This window comes from Ovis aries, chromosome 20 (assembly GCF_016772045.2).
Source record: "Ovis aries strain OAR_USU_Benz2616 breed Rambouillet chromosome 20, ARS-UI_Ramb_v3.0, whole genome shotgun sequence".
Classification (NCBI taxonomy): Eukaryota; Metazoa; Chordata; class Mammalia; order Artiodactyla; family Bovidae; genus Ovis; species Ovis aries.
In genome coordinates this window covers 42,422,383-42,439,852 of record NC_056073.1, presented here as the reverse complement: position 1 = coordinate 42,439,852, position 17,470 = coordinate 42,422,383, and the positions used below count along the sequence as shown (strand labels likewise).

Here is a 17,470-nt window from a genome sequence, read left to right as displayed (position 1 = left end):
GAGAATGGCAAAGGACCCCTGATACGAGGATGACCCAAGTGCTGGTTCTCTCGATTCCCCAGTCAGCGCGGCAGACCACCGGCTGCCCAGCTCATGTCCACTCCCCTCTCCTTCCTCAGGAACGGAGTCCCTGTTCCAATGTGAGACTACAGCGTGCCCGGCTCAAAACCAACCAACCACATTCCCCAGGCTCCCCTGCAGACCGGGGCAACCTGGGGACACCCTCGTCACTAACAGTCATGCAAAATGAAGTCTGTAAAGGGGGGCAGGCTGGCCAGGCTTGGCACTTCTCTACCTTCCCTTCCTGTCCAGAGCACGGATGTCAGGGCTGTCTCTCCAGCACCATCACGTGATCACAAGAGGACCGTCACCCTTAGGAGCGCTGGAGCAGGACGGGGACCCGGGTCCCTGCCCATACCACGGGGGATGTCCCAGCGCTGGGCTGCCTTGCCCCTGGACTTCTGCTTACATGAGAGAAGACAGTAAAGCGTCTATTGTTTGGGCTTCCCATTACATACAGCCGAACTTAAACCTTAGTACTAAGCGAAAATTCTAGATCAGATAGAGAATACTAGAGCCGGGGTGGGCAAGCCACAGCCTGCAGTGGCCAAATCCAGCTGTGGCCATGCATTTATGCATTACTGTTTTGTGTGACCAGGGTGTGTGTGTGTATACACTCGGTCGCTCAGTCGTGTCTGACTCTGTGACCCCATGGACTGTAGCCCTCCAGGCTTCTCTGTCCGTGGGATTTTACAGGGAAAACTGCTGAAGTGGGTTGACCACCTCTTTCTCCAGGGGATCTTCCCAAGCCAGAGATCAAACCCAAGTCTCTTGGGTCTCCTGCGTCGGCAGGTGGATTTTTTACCACTGTGCTGCCTGGAAAGCTGTGTGATTGCAGCAGGCACACAGAGACCGCCTGGCCCAGCAAGCTGGAGATATTCACTTCCTGGCTTCTTACTACTGACCCCCACCAGAGGGTCCGCTCGTGGCTGTAGCGCCACCAGGAGGTAAAGGCATTTCCTGAAGACCCCCACCACCACTGCTCAGCCCCAGCCCACAACAGCCACAATGTCACCCCTCACCAGCTGGGGCAGAGTGTCCCGGTACTTGCTATTCAGCTGGTTCACAAAGCATCGCGTGATCCAGTAACAGTCGACGCTATCTTCCACCATCTCTTCCATGGCCTTCGCAATGGCAAGAAATACTTCATCTTCTGGCTCCTGAAAAATTAATAATAACTCTCAAGAAGGAGGCAAAAGAGAAAAATAGAGGATTCTTTAATAAAAATGAAGCCTTACTGCCTAAATTCTGAAGGAGCCAAAATAAGTCAAAGTGGGACCAAAAGCACCCAGTCCATCACTAAAAAGACAACCGACGGGAGATGAAGAGTAACCAGGGAATCTGAGGCAGTGTGGCTTCTGAACACTCAGGCTTCAGGCTGAACATTCATGGATTTCCTAGCTTCTAACGCTAAGCCCAAAGAGTCAACATAAACCTGAAGCAAAGGACGACTCTCCACCCAAAAGTATTCTCAGTGCTGGAAGAGAATTCCTTTCAAACAGATGTGATAAAACAGCACAAATAATATAGACAATTATTGTCACTATGGTAATTTGCAAAAATGACCACAAAAGGACTAGTAAGCATTTTATTTCAAAGTATTCATGCACATCTTTAAATTTTTGCTCTATCTTTAAGCACTTATAAAGCTAAAACTGCCCCTAGAATCAGAATTTTAGGAATCAGAAGAATGGCATTTCTCAAACCTTGTGTCAACACTCAGAACATGAAAGTAAACCAAGTAAATTTCAAAAGAAGTCTCATAAAAACTGGAATCCACTTGAAAAATCTGTTTTCAATCACTGCACCTTATACTAAAAGCTTTACGTTTTCATCTAGGATTTAACAGCTAAAGGATTTTAACATTGAAAAGAAAAAGTTTCTTTCTACTCCTCTTAAGAAGTCACAAGTTAAATCAAACTTCCTATTTTAATAGAAGAATTGCATTTTAGGCCTCCTTTCCACTTATTAACTTTCCACAACATGTCAAGAGCAGCAGAAAGGCTCCTTTCGTGGACTCCCGCCTGGCCCTGGGCTCGTGGTCCTGAATCCAGCAGCTCAGTGCTACTCCCAGCTACTCTGAGATGCAGCTAAGAGGACCAGCGCCCTTCAGCTGAAGTCAGCTTCTATGTTCCCAGCCGTGGGTACAGCACTGCTACACAGTCTTATTAAAAGATAAGAAAAATACAGCTGACTGGGGTTTGGAGGCCAAGGAGACACACACCTAAAATGAACACTTGGGACAGCATGTCTGCCCAAGGCCACTGGAAACATTTAGACCTTGAGCTAATGGATAATCTAACTTAACTTCATACATAGTTCAGGAACTTGTGTAGTACCATCAACTAACTGTATTTTGTCAATGAGAAATAAGATTTAAAGACGTTCAAGGGTTCCAACTATTTCCTGGGATGTTCTCTCTTGATAAACTTTATCAAAGTGAACAACATAAGATCTGTCCATGGGACCCACAGCAACCTCAAAAAGTTAAAGAAAAAGGGACTTCCCTGGTGGTCCAGTGGCTAAGACTCCTTGCTTCCAATGCAAGGGGCCCGGGTTTGATCCCTGGTCAGGGAACTAGATCCTACATGCCGCAACCAAGACTCAGCATAGCCAAATAAATAAAAACAAATGCTTTTAAAGAGAGAGAGAGCAAGTCAAAGCTTCACACTGCTGTTAGCAGGTTGAAATCTACCTCCACCATGAAAAAAATATAGAATAGCATAGTTTGCAGACAAATCCCTATTCATAACAATTCACTCTGTTTTAGCCAAAAGTTACAATGCCTATGTGAATTGCAGCCAAAACCCAAGAGCTATAGTCATTACTTTGCCTGCCCTCCTCCACTTACCCCTTCTCTTCCCTTTATAAACAATAAGCAATCCTAGTAACTAGAGTGAGCAGTCTGTCAAAGATCAAGCCTATAAAGCAGGCTGGAGCCTGTGAAGCTGAGGCCAAGTGGCAGTCAATGACCACAAGGCCTCTGGTGCCTGCAAGCTGGGGCCAAAGATGTGGCTGACTATGTTGGTTACAGAGGAAGGAGCAAAGAAATAAATACAAATAAGAGGTTTCCATTAGCTTCATTGTAACTGCCAGAGAAGGAAGCTGCAAGTATAGAAAGGGTGAGAGCTAGAATGAACTTGTGATTACTGGCAGTATTAGCATTAACATTAATTAACTAGCATTAATTAGCATTAACGGTTTTTAATACAGTGATAAGCATATGTGTGTGTGTATATTTCCCAGCTCTGTCTCCTGAAGGAGCCTACAAGCAATGACACACCAAGGACAAAGAGCACATCTAGCCCCCTGTGCTTGGTTTCTAACAACAATTTTTAAAAATTAAAATAAAAAGATAAAAGGATGATTATCCCAGGTTTGGGGAATAGTATAAGATGAACCTGGAGTATCTTTTTGCTCCAGAAAGTAAGGAAGGGCTCAAAATGATGGGAATTTGTCCAGACGACACAGAAGTCAGCCTGTCGCGGCTCCCACTAGGCCAATCTGGGACAACGTTAACATCAAAATAGTGGCAGTAATGACTTATAGGCCACTGAATAAAAGAGAAATCTGTAAATTCATACTGATAAGAGAGAAGGGAAAACTCTTCCTTATCAAAAAGCCATCTAATAAATGCAGAAGGAATGAAGGCGTCAGAAGGTCACCATCTGGCAATCAGCAGAGCGAAAACTATTCAAGGATTGATATTTACACAGCCTCAAAGTACCTTCCCGACAAGTCACTCATTAATTACAAAGAGAAAAATAGCAACCATGCAGGAGAAGCCTCCCAGACATAGCCTTAACTGAGTGATCAAAGCAGCAAAAGCAGTTAAGTATCCAAAAATTCACAACTAGACTTCAATCATGAGGAAATAAATGAGAAACCCTACTGGCCAGTACTCTTCCAAACTGGCAAGGTCATGAAAGACAGACAAAGACTGAGGGACTGATCCAGACTATAGGCAACTAAAAGTAAGTGTAATGCAAGATCCCCGATTGGATCGTGGACCAGGAAAAGGACACTGGTGTGAGTCAGCAAAATTTCCGAAATAGCTACAGATTATTAGCTCATGGCATTGTATGAATGTTTCTGGTTTTGATAAATAACCAGAGTACAACTGAGACCTAACATTTGAGGACACTGTTGCTGCTTCAGTCATGTCCGACTCTGTGCGACCCCACAGACGGCAGCCCACCAGGCTCCCCCGTCCCTGGGATTCTCCAGGCAAGAACACTGGAGTGGGGTGCCATTGCCTTCTCCATAGAGGATGCTAGGTGAAGGTAAATGTGAACACTACTCTTTATGGAAGTTTTCTCAACATCTAAAATGATTTTAAATTGAAGAGTTCAAACATAAGGAAATTTTTTAAAAAATAATCAACAAATGGTAAACTAGTGGCTGAAAGTTTGATAAGTTCTGAACCAATTTATTGTTTATGATAAAGGGCATTATTGGGACAACTGGTCAAGTGGAAATGGAGTGAAGATGTTAGTACTGTATCAATGTCAACTTCTTGGTGTTGATGACAGAACTATGGTCACCAAGGGAAGTGTTCTCATCTTTAGCAAGCATATACTGCAAGAATCTGAAATAATGGGATGCTACATTTACACCTTATTCTCAAATACTTTGGGGGAAAAACAGGTCTACACATATAGGAAAAATGACAAAAGCAAGTGGGGTAAAATGTTAATGACTAGGGAACTGTGATAAAGGTTAAATGGGAATTCTTGGTAGTAATCTTGCAACTTTTCTGTAACTTTGAAATTACTTCTTCAAAATAAAATTTTAAAAAATTAGGGAGACTGGGTCAGGTTGTATAGGGCTATGCTTTCATTCTACAAAGAAGAGCCACTGAAAGGTTCAAAGGCAAAACATGACGTGATCAAAGGCTGGCCAATGGAGCAGTCAGGAGTCGAGCCAAGGGTCCAACAAAAGCACCACTGACCAGTGGAAACGAGGGACTTCGAGGCAACTTCCCAGACTCCAACCGGTGCATGTAGAGATAGACTTCAACCTGAGGGGTGGCATCACTGATGAAGCGGATGACTTCCAAGGCGTGAAGGACATCAGAGTACTGCTCCTTGCGATACATCATCACCTGGGCATGGGACTCATGGTGTGGAGGCAAGATTCCTATAGAGCCCCGGGGTGGGGGACAGGGAATAAAGATAGTAAAATACAGAGGCACCAATCTGAACCCCTCCTGTATGAAAGAACCCTATGAGATGCTACCTACCACAATTAGAGTAGAAATCACAAGTATTTAGTTACTATACACATAGTTCTAGAAATTTACACTATAAAATAAGTTTTAAATATCAATACAATCAATAACTGGATGGCAACTGCATCACTGATATCAATGAGAAATAAAATGACATCATCAATTCAGTTCAGTCGCTCAGTTGAGTCTGACTCTATGCAACCCCATGGACTGCAGAATGCCAGGCTTCCCAATCCATCACCAACTCCCAGAGCTTACTCAAACTCATGTCCATCAAGTTGGTGATGCTATCCAACCATCTCATCCTCTGTCATCCCCTTCTCCTCCTGCCTTCAATCTTTCCCAGCAACAGGGTCTTCTCCAGTCAGTCAGTTCTTTGCATCAGGTGGCCAAAATATTGGAGTTTCAGTTTCAGCATCAGTCCTTCCAATGAATATTCAGGACTGATTTTCTTTAGGATTGACTGGTTTGATCTTTTTGCAGTCCAAGGGACTCTCAAGAGTCTTCTCCAACACCACAGTTCAAAAGCATCAATTCTTCAGCACTCATCTTTATAGTCCAACTCTCATATCCATACATGACTACTGGAAAAACCATAGCCTTAACTAGACGGACCTTTGTTGACAAAGTAATGTCCCTGCTTTTTAATATACTGTCTATCTTGGTCATAACTTTTCTTCCAAGGAGCAAGCGTCTTTTAATTTCACGGCTGCAGTCACCATCTGCAGAGATTTTGGAGCCTCCAAAAATAAAGTCTCACTGTTTCCATCGTTTCCCCATCTATTTGCCATGAAGTGATAGGACCAGATGCCATAATCTTGGTTTTCTGAATGTTGAGTTTTAAGCCAACTTTTTCACTCATCTCTTTCACTTTCATCAAGAGGCTCTTTAGTTCTTCTTCACTTTCTGCCATAAGGGTTGTGTCATCTGTATATCTGAGGTTCTTGATATTTCTCCCAGCAATCTTGATTCCAGCTTGTGCTTCATCCAGCCCAGTATTTCTCATGATGTACTCTGCATAGAAGTTAAATAAGCAGGGTGACAGTACACAGCCTTGACATACTCCTTTCCCGATTTGGAACCAGTCTGTTGTTCCATGTCCAGTTCTAACTGTTCCTTCTTGATCTACATACAGATTTCTCAGGAGGCAGGTAAGGTGGTCTAGTATTCCCATCTCTTCAAGAATTGTCCATAGTTTGTTGTGATCCACACAGTCAAAGGCTTTGGCATAGTCAATAAAGCAGAAGTAGATGTTTTTCTGGAACTCTCTTGCTTTTTCGATGATCCAACGGATGTTGGCAGTTTGATCTCTGTGTTTCTCTGCCTTTTCTAAATCCAGCTGGAACATCTGGAAGTTCTCGGCTCACATACTGTTGAAGCCTGGCTTGGAGAATTTTGAGCATTACTTTGCCAGTGTGTGAGATGAGTGCCATTATGTGGTAGTTTGAACATTCTTTGGCATTACCTTTCTTTGGGATTGGAATGAAAACTGACCTTTTCCAGTCCTGTGGCCACTGCTGAATTTTCCAAATTTGATGACATATTAAGTGCAGTACTTTCACAGCATCATCTTTTATGATTTGAAATAGCTCAACTGGAATTCCATCACCTCCATTAGCTTTGTTTGTAGTGATGGTTGCTAAGGCCCACTTGACTTCGCATCTGAGGATGTCTGGCTCTAGGTGACTGATCACACCATTGTGGTTATCTGGGTCATGAACATCTTTTTTGGATAGTTCTTATGTGTATCCTTGCCACTTCTTCTTATATCTTTTGCTTCTGTTAGGTCCATACCATTTCTGTCTTTTATTGTGCCCATCTTTGCATGAAATGACATCATAAAGCCTTTGAATAAATATGCCACATAAATTCAAGATAAATCATTATTGTAACTAGCATGATTTAATTCAAGTTTATGGTTGTCATCCTGGGGCCACCCTCAGCTCCTAGAAGCCGATCTCCAGATTCTGTGCTTATCTGCTAATTGTCCCCCTCACAGTTCATCCCCAATGGGATCGTATTTGGAGGCAGGGCCTTTAGGACATGATTAAGGTTAAATGAGATCACAAGGTGAGGCCCTAATACAATAGGGTTGGTGTCCTTATAGGAAAATGAACATAGGAATTAGCATGCTCTCTGTCAAAAAGCAGAGACATTACTCTGCCAACAAGGTCCATCTAGTCAAAGCTATGGTTTTTCCAGTGATCATGTATGGATGTGAGAGTTGGACTATAAAGAAAGCTGAGTACTGAACAATTGATGCTTTTGAACTGTGGTATTGGAGAAGACTTTTGAGAGTCCCTCGGACTGCAAGGAGATCAAACCCATCAATCCTAAAGGAAATCAGTCCTGAATATTCACTGGAAGGACTGATGCTGAAACTGAAACTCCAATACTTTGGCCACCTGATGTGAAAAACTGACTCACTGGAAAAGACCTTGATGCTGGGAAAGACTAAAGGCAGGAGGAGAAGGGGATGAGAGAGGATGAGATGTTTGGATGGCATCCCCGACTCGATGGACATGCGTTTGAGCAAGCTCCGGGAGTTGGTGATGGACAGGGAGGCCTGGCGTGCTGCAGTCCACGGGGTTGCCAAGAGTTGGACACAACTGAGCAACTGAACTGAGCTCTCTCTCTCTGCCATGTAAAGACATAGCAAGAAGATGGCCACATGCAAGCCAGGAGGTGACGCTTCACTAGGAACAAAATCAGCCAGCACCTTGGTCTTGGACTTCCCAGCCTCCACAACTGTGAGAATGTAAACTGTTGTTTAAGCCACTCAGTCTGTGGTGTTTCAAGGCAGCCCTGGCTGACAACAAGCCCCTTTCATCTCAGAACCACCACGAACTGGACAAATCCTTTCCTTTGCCAACAACTAAAACTTGGTCACAAAGTACCCTACCTTTACGAGAACAAACACCTCCAATTTTCACTGATGAAATGACCTTACATTTCAATGCCATTCTATAGTCATTAATATATTTAGACTTTGGGGCAAGAACAAACAAAGGCATGGAGAAAACACAGAGGAAAGAGCAGTGGAAGGGGCTTCAATCAACTAGAACACCCGGACTCTCAGATGTCTCTCCTGGCACTTGTTTCCTCCTCTGCCAGAGGTGGGAAATGGGATGATTATACATTTCCCCAAATGTTCTGCACAGAATATGAGCCCTTGAGGTCTGTGTGATAAAAAGGGTACCAGAGTTGAACAGATTTGTGAAGCGGTAACAATGAATTTAAGGCTTTAAGTTTTGCTCTAAAGAAAAACATCTTTATTTATTCTGGCTTCACCAAACCTAAAGAAACTATTTTGCAGCACAAGCTCCGGAGTCAAAGTTCCCAGGTTTGAATCTATAGTGAACTGGCTGGGTGAACCTCAGTAACTTACTTGCTCTTCCTGTGCCTCAGTTTTTCCACCCGAAGAATGGGAAGAGTAACACCCATGTCACACAGTTGTAATGATGAATAAACAAATTAATATACATAAAACACTCACAGTACACAGCACATACTAAGCTCGTGTAAGTATTAGCTAGTATATTTGATCATGGAGCTCTCTTTGGTGCAAACAACCACAGATCCTGTATTCTAAAGAACATTCTGGGAAACACAACTTGGATAAGCTTCGTGCCAGTTTAATGTTAGAACCAGAACTCCACCACAGCATGGCAGCTCTAAATCTCCAGTGCATTAACCTCAGGAGCAGGGAAGACAGGACATCCCTGGTGGTCCAGTGGTTAAGAATCACTTTCCAATGCAGGGAATGTGGGTTTGATCCCTGGTCGGTGAACTAAGATCCCACAAGCCACAAGGCAACTAAACCCCTGCACCGTAACTAAAGAAGGAAGACTTAACCTCTTGAGAATCCCTTGGACTGCAAGGAGATCCAACCAGTCCATCCTAAAGGAGATCAGTCCTGGGTGTTCACTGGAAGGACTGATGTTGAAGCTGAAACTCCAATATTTTGGCCATCTGATTCAAAGAGCTGACTCACTGGAAAAGACTCTGATGCTGGGAAAGATTGAGGGCAGGAGATGAAGGTGACAACAGAGGATGAGATGGTTGGATGGCATCATTGACTCATGGACATGAGTTCAAGTAAACTCCGGGAGTTGGTGATGGACAGGGAGGCCTGGCATGCTGCAGTCCATGGGGTTGCAAAGAGTCGGACACAACTGAGTGACTGAACTGAATTGAACCTAATAAACCAAGCCAGGAAAAAAAGAGTTGATGAGCAGCCCGACAGGCCTTGTGCTCAGTTGCAAAGTATTACTGTCCATCTCACACAAATCCACAGGCATTATTGGTTATTAAGATGCACTATTTCCCAGCAGAAATAAACACTACAGGCACTGCCACCCAAAAGGCACCCTTAGAAGGCATTTATTTCGCTGGATACTGGAAACAGTAAGATTTAAGAAATGCTCTGGGAAAAACAGATCTTTTTTTTTACAAATTCTCTATATTTTAACTGTACAGTCACCTACTAGAAATGTAAGTATACAAAGACGGACAAGATACACAACAGAAAAGGCACTGTGCAGTCAGTGGTCTCCAGCATGGCATGCATTCCCTCACCGCCTCATTACATAATCAGACTTGGTTCTAAGGATTTTTCAAGTCCTGAAAATACAGTACATTGTGGAAAAAAAACAAGGTCTATAATCCAGCCTAACTTCAAAAGGCTTCTACAAACCTGAGCTCTGCCATTTACAGGCTACAAGCCCTCAGGAAAATTATTTAGCCTCAGTCTTTTTCCCCCGTTGGTAAAATTGGAATACTAATACTTGCCGCACAAGGGAATTCCAGGATTTTTTTTTTTTTTGAAGAAAGAAAAGGAGGGTGGTAATGGATAGGTATTTTTGGTGTTAACAGGCTCAGAGATAACAGGAAAAAAAAAGATCCTTGACTCAGAAGGGATGCTGCCAGTCACTTCAGGCACCTAATATACTTTTTCTTTCACAAGAAACCAAGCAAGGTCATTTTTCCTTCTCTCTCAGGCATCTTCACTGGAAGTTATTTGTGCTTCAACAAAGTAAACACTCTCAAAGCAAACACTTCCTTTTTTGACTCTGATAGCACTCATTAGGAAGTTATACCTCTGCAGCTGGGAGTCATAGAATAACAAATCAAGAGCTCAACCCTAGGAGTTAATTAACTCAATATTCTCATTTACAGACGCAAAAAAAAAAAAAAGAGCGAGAAAGGGCTAGTGGGGTCTTCAAGGTGACCCAGTTGACAATAAAGCTCAGACCAGTTCTCCTTTCTCCCAGCTCAATGCTCTTCCCGTAACTTGTTTCAGGGAAACAAGTCTGCCTCACTGTCTCTTCTAACGCCCCTAAATCAAGGGTCCCCAACCTCCAGGCCATGGACCCATACCTCCTGTCAGATCAGCAGCGGCATCTGATTAGAAATAAAGTGCACAATTAAAGTAATGTACCTGAATCATCAAGAAGCCAGCCTCCCTACCCCAGTCTGTGGAAAAAAAACTGTGTCCCACGAAACCAGTCCCTGGTGCCAAAAAGGCTGGGAACTGCTGCCCTGATGCTCTGAGAGAGACACTCAGGGCTCTGTGCTGAAGTCACATTCTTCCAGAGTTTCCAAAGTGAGTGGGGATTCAGGCTCTGAGGTTAGCGCCCAGTAAACGTCCTAAAAAAAATCCTATTTCTGACTGATAAGATATCAATGACCCCATCAATTCGACATTTTTGAAGATAAAAGTTCCCAACTCTTGGGAATCATACCGAGTAACACCTTCCAGACCAACGCACGGTACATGGATGGGAGAGGGAACCTCTGACTGAAAGTACAAAGTTTCTCGATATCTGGAGGAAGAAAAAAAAAAAATAGATGCTTTTCATGCTGATCATGATATGTAAAAACGCATTTTATCTTTTAACACTGAAATTAGAGTAAGACATCTCTTCAGAGGAAGGCTGCTGCACAGTGAGCAAATCCAGAAAAGGCAACACTAGACTGATTTCCAGCCCAGGTGTTCCAACTAGCTATTCAAAAACAATCAGTGTTTCACAGCGGAGGAGATGTACTTTGCATATTTATTACTACATTCACCATAACATCAGTGGTATTTACTATTTATAGAACTTACTTCATTTATTCATACCGCAAGCTTGTTGGGTAGTTGTCGTTTTAAAGATGCAGAAACTGAAGCTCAGAGGAGATTAAGTGACTGGACTGAGTTAACATCGCTGGCAAGGAGCACAGTCAGCCTGCAAACTCCCATATTCACCAATAAACCACATTCAACCACATCTTGGACCTCAATTCCCCTACTTGTCAAGTGAGAACTGTAATACGTAAAAAGCACAGCCTGAATAGTGAGGATCAAAGATCAGGTGGGAAGTGTTTTTGAAACTTTAAAAAACACTGTGCATGTAAACTACTATTTTTAACTATGGTTCAGTTTATCCTACTTTAATTAGACACATTAAAGACCTTATTACGATTGGCTTAGAAGAAATAAAAATGTTAATCCATCATGCAGTCTCAGTATTTCCATAAGAGAAAATTACAGCAAGAGTTGCTACAAATTTACCCAGAAGCTAGGATGACACCTCTAAAAATTAAGAAATTATATGGGTCTAATAAGAGAAAAAATATTACTAACTTAAGAGGCCTTTCAAAAAGGTCTGACTCTGACTCAGCGAAGTATAAACTTGAAAAGACCTTAGCTCCTCCCAAAATATACCATTCTATCATTCTATCACTAAAATAAATATACATATATAATACATATACAGCAGGTAACATACCTTTGGAAATTTTTTTAACTTTTTAAGTTTTTCTTAAATTTGGTACAATATTGCTTCCTTTTTTTTTAACATTTTGGTTTTTTGGCCACAAGGCACATGGAATCCTAACCCCACCCCCCCCCACCCCCCAACTACAGATCAAACCCACAACCGGTGCACTGGAAGGCAAAATCTTAAACACTGGACTACCATACAAGCCACCGGGGAAGCTGACAAAAGGTGAGGGACTCAAGTCCTTGGCCATCTTATAAGTTAATACTTCAGAACATCTGGGATGACTGAGAATCAATAGGTTTAACTTATAAAACTCACCTAGACGGTCATCTTTTAGGAGAATTTCTAATGATTTCTTCTCTTCAACTCCACGAAACCCCACTTTCTCATAATACACTGAACGAAAGTTTCTCTGGGAGTCCTCAGTCATGTTTCATTTTTGGAGAGACAGAATAGGGAGTGGAAAAAAGTGAGCCTAGAAACAAAAAATAAGAATTGAGAAAAATTCCATGATTTTCTCCAACTCTTCCATGAATCTTATACACTATGACAAATGGTCTGCCCTTGCATAGGACTCAATATTAAACCTTCCTGTTTACATAACCCTAATACTACCTCACCTATGCACCTTGGCCCAAAACCAAGATATGAAACAGAAGTCCCCCGAGCTGCTCAAACAGATGGCACAAGGTTCATGCCCTAGCATTCCTACATAACTTAGAGAACCTAGCACAATGGTATATTCTGCAGCCATTAAACGTGTTCAAAGAAAAAAGTGAAATAGGAAAACAGACAAAATGTCACACAAAGTGTACTACCAAATATATACAATTGGTTTTGTTTTAAAAATAGTATGTATTTTAAAAAAGTAAACTATTCTGAAATGTTAACAGTGGTTATCTTTAGGCAGCAGGATTCCAGATGATTTTAATTTTCTTTGGCTTAGCCATGTTTTCTAAACTGGGTGTTTTGTGAAACAAGAAACTAAGTTACAAAAAGAGGAAAAAAAAAAAACCCGAAAAACCTAAGTTCCTCACTCACTTTTCCTTTAAACACAATTCTATCAAATGTAATTGTCAAAATTAAAAACCCACAACAGATTAAGCATTAAATTATAAACCAGAAGAGGGGCAGGAATGTAGCCTGGTTGACAAGCAATTCCACACAGTTGGAGACAAAATAACTTAAAATCTGACACTAGAACTCAAAAAGTCCAGGAGTCTCCAGGTTCTTCCACAATAACCTTCAGTAGATTGAAGTCATCAAGAAATGGTCTAATAAATTAGGTCTGTGTTTTAAGAACAGAGTGGATGTAACACAGTTTCCAAAACGTGTAGCACTGCACGACCCAAGAGCTTAAAGCACTGGTGCAAAGACTACAACCCTCAGGTTTGAGAAACTTTTAGATGTGACCAGGGGAGCGTTGAATTGCTAGACAGTCAAGTTTTTCCTTACTGACAAGATACCCACTGAGTCGCCTGGGGCACAGTAAAAAATAGAATTCGTTTAAATTGGGCTTCCCAGGAGGCACTTGTGGTTATTAAAAACAAAACAAAACAAAACAACCCGCCTGCCAATGCAGATATAAGAGATGAAAGTTCGATCCCTGGGTCGGGAAGCTCCCCTGCAGAAGGAAACAGCAACCCACTCGTGTTCTTGCCTGGAGAATCCCCTGGCAGGCGACAGGCCACAGGGTCGCACAGAATCGGACACGGTTGAAGCAACTTGGCGTGCGCGCAAATTGAATACGTCTAAATGGCTCTGAACATTTAAGATCAAATAAATGTTTTTTAAGAGCTTAATTCCAAAGCATTAAAACGCTACACAAGGTGGGATTTATTTAAAAGCAGCATCCAAACAGCTGCAAGGCGATTCGGTGTCTGCCATCTAAGGACCCCCATCCTCCGACTGCAATGCAACAGCAAACGCGTCCTCCGGGAAGGCATAATTTTTAAGTTTCCTTCCCGCCCAGGGGCGCCCACCTGACAGGAGATGAAAGAAACACACCCTAGGCCAAGACCGCGGGTCCCACTCTCCCTAACATGCTTCACCTCTAGGAGTAGAAACACACACCCGGGTTGAGACTTAAGAGGTCCGGGGAGGCCGCGGAACCCAAGCCCGACACGCTGACTGGCCGGCAGGTAAGCGGCGACCTGAGGGGGCCGGCAGCCGGGCGGAGGGAGACGTCAGGAACTCCCGCGCCTGAGAGACGCCGCCGCCGCCGCCGGTGTGACGTCACTTTGACGTCAGGGGCGGTGACGAGAGTGCGCGTGCGCCGAGAACGCCGCCGCCGCTCCGGACGTGACGTTACCTCGGCGTCAGAGGGCAGTGCCGAGAGCGCGCATGCGCCGAGAGCACCGCCGTCGCTCCTCCTACACCTTAGGGCAGTCGACTGCGTCCCAGACCCGGAAAAGAGTAGGGGCAAGTACGACTAATAATTCAAGCCCCTCGCCCGCTACGGCACCGCTCTGCTCCCCCGACTCATTTCTAGTCCGGAGAATTTGGCGTCTGCCTTTCTCCCGCTGTACCGGTCTGTGCGTGCCGGGGATGCTTCTTTCTAACCCTGCTCTGGAGGTGATCACAGAACCCCAGGAGGGTGCTCCTTAATCTGTCTGCAGCGGCAGACTCTGCCTTGTTGTCACCACCTTCCCTGTATCTGGAAATAAAATGACTCGCCAAATGAGACGTGCAAAGCAGCTTCCTGAGAATTTGCTACACAAGGGAGTCCCCACTGCCGTTTTTCCCTTGGCAGAAACACAAAGGCAGGAGGGGAAAGGCTGATAATGGGGAAAGGGGAAGACTCCAGGTGTGCTCTCGTTGGAGGCTGTAGGCACAGGGGAGCTGCAAGTAGATGAGAAGCCGGGCCTCCTGTGTGATCCCCCGTTAGCCGTACCTGGCTTTCCCTAGTTACTAAATTGAAAGCAAGGATACAGGTTAGGGAAGCTGTAAGTTATTAATCAAGCCCAGGTCAGTTGTTAACAGTAGTTATTGTTAAGCTTCCTGGGTTGTGAGGAAAGCTACCAGTCAGGCTGACTTCCTAGGTTTGTTGTAGTTAAGGGGCTGGTTTCCTTCTGGAGAAGGAAACGGTAACCCACTCCAGTATTCTTGGCTGGAGAATCCCATGGACCCAGAAGCCTGGTGAGCTACAGTCCATGGGGTCGCAAAGAGTCGGACAAGACTGAGCGACTTCACTTTCACTTTCTGCTTTTATATATGGTGGACCACAGTCTGTATATTCTGCCTCTAAGATAAAACACTATAAAAATGAATTATATGAAAAATGAAGTTTAATAAACAAGGTAAACTAACGCCAACGTTTTAGACTCCACAGACAAAATTACTCTTTAATATAGCTATTAAAGTTCATAAACACGTTCTCTGCTTACCTTGTCACAGTCCAGCACTGATTTCTGGGACACCCCTGTAAGCAGCATCTGCTGAGTGGGTTTTTCAACTCTTTGGGTTTGAGAGGAACTGTTACTGAGCCAGGTTTGTTTTGCTCAACACTCATCAAGCCAAACACTGAGACACCTAGGTGTGCAGCTGGGAGAGGGACCACCAGTGTCAGACTCCTTCCCTGAAGGCAAGAGGCTTGGGGTGCCTGGGGCTAAAAAATAGAGAGTCAAGGTGGACTGAGGCGGGGAACGTAGGGAAAGGTGATTGGGAAAAGGTGTGGAGTGGTCATTCTGCCCAGGTGTAATTAAGCTATAGGCCTTTGCACATTCAAAAGGGCGGACACACACAAGCCCAGTTGAAGGGTCGGTGGTCCCATCCAGTCTTAACCAGCTCAGCTCAAAGTAGACACAGCTGACTCCAAGTTCCTACAAAACAACTCGGGCAAACGTCTTATTATTACAACACAAGTCAGTGTGCTGAACAGTACACGGTGAGGCCAGACAACACAGAGATCTTAGTGTTTGAAGCAGAGAAAGGTTTATTGCAGGGCCATGCAAAGAGACAGGTGGCTCATACCTTAAAAAGTGCTTTTAGAGGGAAGGTGAGGGAGGGACGAAGCTCGTGGAAAGCTTCTTGGTGTGGGGTCCTTAGTTCCTGCAGTTGTCCGTGCAGGTCAGGTCTTGATGTTCCTGTAAACCTCTATCAGGCAGGTAACAAAAGTCATCCTGTCCTACAGCTTTTTATCTAAAGGTATAACACTCTTAAAGGTAACAAGACCCGTGAGTAAAGCAGCATCATTACCCTGCATTTTACTTGTTCAAGGTCCCAAGGCTCCACTTTCGCAGTCTGAAGTCCAGGTCCTGGCTAAGAGGAGGGGGTCCCTGCGTGGTTGTGTACCCTGCCTGGGAGCATTTGTCTAGCACCCAGTCTGGGTCCTGCCAGTCCCCAGGCCTAGCTAAGGGGGCAGCTTTCAGCTGATGGTGCCCCCGTGACGAGGTCCCCAGGCCCTGCCCAGCTGTCATCTCTGAGGGAGCCAGGTGCCCAGCACCCAGCCAGCCCTCAGACTCCTTAGGACCCCTAAACAGGGGACCTTGTCCTGTGGACTGAGACTCAGGGTGACTGCTGCCCCAGGGACCACCGCAATGCTGACGGTTGGCAGAGCGGAACCTCTAACAGCCGCTCACTGGCAGTCTTGCGCCTGCATGAAGTACCACGTGCCAGCCCTGCCCCAGTAGGTCATCATTTGGGCCACGTGATGCTCGGAGGATGCACAGGCCTTAAAACGACCTTGAAACGTGAAGACAGGTGAAACAGACTTGACCCGTGATTTCAGTCCAACTAAAGAGAAGTCAGGCTTCCCTGGTGGCTCAGACAGTAAAGCATCTGCCTGCAGTGCGGGAGACCTGGGTTCGATCCCTGGGTTGGGAAGATCCCCTGGAGAAGGAAATGGCAACCCACTCCAGTACTATTGCCTGGAAGTTTCCATGGACTGAGGAGCCTGGTAGGCTATATATAGTCCATGGGGTCGCAAAGAGTCGGACACCACTGAGCAACTTCACTACTACTAAAGAGAAGTCAGTCCCATGAAGGGAGCCGCTTCCCTAAGAGCCCAAATATGTACGCAGCAGAGCACACAGGGGCCAAGCTCTAGAGGTCGCTAAGTCATGCCTGACTCTTTGCAACCCCATGGACTGTAGCCCGCCAGGCTCCTCTGTCCATGGGATTCTCTAGGCAAGAACACTGGAGTGGGTTGCCGTTCCCTTCTCCAGGGAATCTTCCTGACCCAGGAATCAAACCCAAGTCTCCTGCATTGCAGGAAGATTCTTTACTGACAGCTAGGAGGGAAGATTAGATAAAAGATTAGATTAGAAGCTCTAGAGGGCATCTTAGAAATCATCAGCGCAAAAGTCAGTCCAGTTACGGGGTCAGCCAGCTTGTAGTGTAAGGGCTACACAGAACTTTAAAGAAGCGTGTGATGATTGAATGCACACGTTGATACTCCACCCTCCACCATCAC

At 44.5% G+C, this 17,470-nt stretch overlaps 1 protein-coding gene across 6 annotated transcripts in view; it reads right to left on the bottom strand.

Moving 5' to 3' along the window:
• TBC1D7 (TBC1 domain family member 7) overlaps positions 1 to 17,470 on the bottom strand; it is a 29,565-nt gene that overhangs the window by 11,129 nt on the left and 966 nt on the right. The window contains exons 2-6 of one of the 6 annotated variants that reach the window (XM_042237595.2): positions 15,444 to 16,152; positions 12,376 to 12,532; positions 11,035 to 11,115; positions 5,012 to 5,199; positions 1,083 to 1,220 (exon numbers count right to left, since the gene is read on the bottom strand). In XM_042237595.2, coding sequence (XP_042093529.1) covers positions 1,083 to 1,220; positions 5,012 to 5,199; positions 11,035 to 11,115; positions 12,376 to 12,487 — 519 coding nt within the window. In that variant the 5' untranslated portion in view covers positions 12,488 to 12,532; positions 15,444 to 16,152. Of the gene's footprint in view, positions 1 to 1,082; positions 1,221 to 5,011; positions 5,200 to 11,034; positions 11,116 to 12,375; positions 12,533 to 14,064; positions 14,357 to 15,443; positions 16,153 to 17,470 lie in introns of those variants that run through there. The other 5 variants (XM_042237594.2, XM_012101275.5, XM_004019130.6 and 2 more) reach the window with 5 other exon arrangements.